Below are 3,350 nucleotides of genomic sequence, written 5' to 3'. Positions count from 1 at the left end.
ATCACAACAGAGGCCCTATGGGCAACAATACCCAATCACAACAGAGGCCATGGCAAAAAGTACCCAAATCTACACAGAGGCCATGGCAACAAGTACTCCTTCACAACGAGGCATGCAACAGTACTCCTATCACAACAGAGAGCATGTTAACAAGTATCCAAATCACCACAGTAGGCCATGCAACAAGTCCCAAATCACAACAGAGGCCATGGCAACAAGTACCCCCTCTCACAACACAGAGGCCTGGCAAACAAGTAACCAATCACAACAGAGGCCATGGCAACCATTACTCCTATCCAAAACCAGAGGCCATGGCAACAAGTACTCCTATCACAACAGAGGCGCATGGCAACAAGTACTCCTATCACAACGAGGCCGTGGCACAAGTCACTCTATCAACAACAGAGGCCATTGCAACAAGTATCCAAATCACAACAGGGCCATGGGACAACAATACCTCCTATCACACAAAGAGAGGCCATGGCAACAAGTATCCCAAATCACAACGAGGCCATGGTCCATGGCAACAAGTACCCCTTCACAACAACAGAGGGCCAGGCAACAAGTACCCAATCACAACAGAGGCCAATTGCAACAAGTACCCTATCACAACATAGGCCATGGCAACAAGTACTCCTATCACAACAAGAGGCCATGGCAACAAGTACCCAAATCGACAGAACAGAGGGCCATGGCAACAAGTACGCCTATCACAACACAGAGGCATGGCAACAAGTACTCCTATCACAACAGAGGCGATTGGTAAAAGTACCCAAATCACAACATCAGGCCATGGCCAACAAGTACTTCCTTATCTCACAATAACTCTCAAAACAACAGAGGCCATGGCAACAAGTCCCAATCACAACAGAGGCCATGGCAACAAGTACTCCTAATCACAACACAAAGGCCCATGGCTAACAAGTACCCCAAATCACAACAGAGGCCATGGCAACAAGTACTCCTATCACAACCAGAGGCCATGTTCCAAGTACTCTCCATCACAACTAGGCCATGGCAACAAGTACCCAAATCACAACAACAGAGGCCATTGCAACAAGTCCCCCTATCACAACAGAGGCCATGGCAACCACAAGTAATCCTATCACAACAGAGGAAGCCATGGCAACAAGTACCCCTATCACATTTCACATACGAAGCGGCCAGCAACAAGTAACTCCTATCACACAACCAGAGGCCCATGGCAACAAGTATCCCCAAGTCACAACAGAGCCTGATTAACAACAAGTTACCCAAATCAACAACAGAGGCCATGGCAACAAGTATCCAAATCACGACACAACAATGCCATGGCAGACAAGTAAACCCAATCACAACAGAGAGCCATGGAAACAAGTACTCCAAATCCAAACAGAGGCCAATGGCAACAAGTACCCTATCACAACAGAGCATGTTAACTAAGTACCCTATCACAAACAGAAGGCCATGGCACAGTACCTCAAAATCACACAACAGAGGCGTGGCAAACAAGTACTTACTCCTATCAAACAGAGGCCTATGGCACAGTACTCCTATCACAACAATGGCCATGGCAACAAGTACTACCAAATCACAACAGAGGCCATGGCAACAAGTACCCCCCTATCACAACAAACAGAGGCCATGGCAACAAGTACCACCTATCACAACAACGAGGCCATGGCAACAAATACCCAAATGCGCAACAGGGCTATAGCACAAGTCCCCTATCACAACAACAAGGCCATGCAACAAGTACCCCGATCACAAGTGGAACAGATGCTATGGCAACAGATACACCCATGACCACGGCAACATAAGTCCCGACACACGCACACCCGATAACCCTCGGGCAACAGGTGCACGCTCCACCTCATGTGCTCACGGCAACAGGACCGCCCGCGGCCACGGCGACGCCCCCTAGCCAGCCTCTGCCCTCCTTCGACCTCGCCGCCCGCCGCCGCGCAGGTGGGACACCGCGCTGGGGAGGCCGTCAGGGCCTGTGCTTAGGCGCGTGTGTGCGATCCGGGTGCCTGCGCGTGTCTACTGGGATTCGTATTCTTTTTATTCTCCTCGTGCAGAAGTGCACTTTGATAACCTCGATTCGTCTTCCGTCCTGTTAGCTTTCCTTTACAAACGGAAATGTGAATATTTTCATATATATTAATTATCAGCACTTGTAACACACACCACACACCACACACGACACCAGACACACGACACACACACACACACACACACACACACACACACATATATATATATATATATATATTATTATATATTATATATATATATATACTATTATTATATATATTATATTATTATATATGCCAGATGGCCCGCCATATCTTGACACTTCAAACTTTGGACAGGCGAGCTGGTGGGCCTGCCTCCAGGGTGCAATACTTTTTAATGTTTGGAGAATCCTACCTAAGTTTACGCAAATATTAATTATCTACAGGATTATCAATATGCTTAATAATTTATATATATTTATGTGTAGACATATACAATAGGCTTGCACGTCTACAGTATTGCATCAGAATCGATATGTGCTCGTCAAATCTCGTATTGCTGTATTACGTTGCAGATGAAAATTTATATATATATATATTAGATATATATATTATTATATATATATATACTATATATATAATATATACTAGATATATAAATGTATATATATATAAGATATTATATATATATATATATATTATATATATATATAGATAATATATATATATATATATATATATACATAATATATACATATATATATATATATATATATATATATAATATATATATATATATATATTATAATGTTTATATATATATATATTAGAATATATAGATATGTATATAGTATATATTTATATATATATATATATATATATTATATATTGGTGTTGTGTGTGTGTGTGTGTGTGTGTGTGTGTGTGTGTGTGTGGTGTGTGTATATATATATATATATATGATATATGTCCTATATTATATAAATATAGATATCTATATATATATTATATATAATATATATATATATATAGATACATGTCATATATATAATAATAATAATGAGATAATAATAAAATAATAATATAATGATAAATAATAAAAATAATAATATAATGAAAATATACTTTATTATTATTATTATTATAACATAATAATAATAAATACTCATAACAATAAATAAAAGCATTTCGGCGTTGATCTGGGAACATCCTTTGAGACAAAGTATTGTCATACACACACACACACACACACCCACACACACACACACACACCCACCACACACACACCACACACAAACCTCGAGTGCCTACGCCGCGAGAGCCTCTGCTTCGACGCCGCAGGACACGGCCATT

At 40.6% G+C, this 3,350-nt stretch overlaps 1 protein-coding gene across 1 annotated transcript in view; it reads left to right on the top strand.

The window, feature by feature from the left end:
- LOC119597143 overlaps positions 1-617 on the top strand; it is a 2,082-nt gene extending 1,465 nt beyond the window's left edge. Inside the window, exon 4 of the mRNA XM_037946647.1 lies at positions 1-617. This exon is cut by the window's left edge and continues 23 nt beyond it. Within this exon, the coding sequence (XP_037802575.1) occupies positions 1-617 (617 nt within the window).
- The last annotated feature ends 2,733 nt before the right edge of the window (positions 618-3,350 follow it).

The sequence above is a fragment of the Penaeus monodon genome, chromosome 38 (assembly GCF_015228065.2).
Source record: "Penaeus monodon isolate SGIC_2016 chromosome 38, NSTDA_Pmon_1, whole genome shotgun sequence".
Classification (NCBI taxonomy): domain Eukaryota; kingdom Metazoa; phylum Arthropoda; class Malacostraca; order Decapoda; family Penaeidae; genus Penaeus; species Penaeus monodon.
Note: the sequence above shows the minus strand (reverse complement) of the source record. Positions and strands in the feature narration are given on the sequence as shown.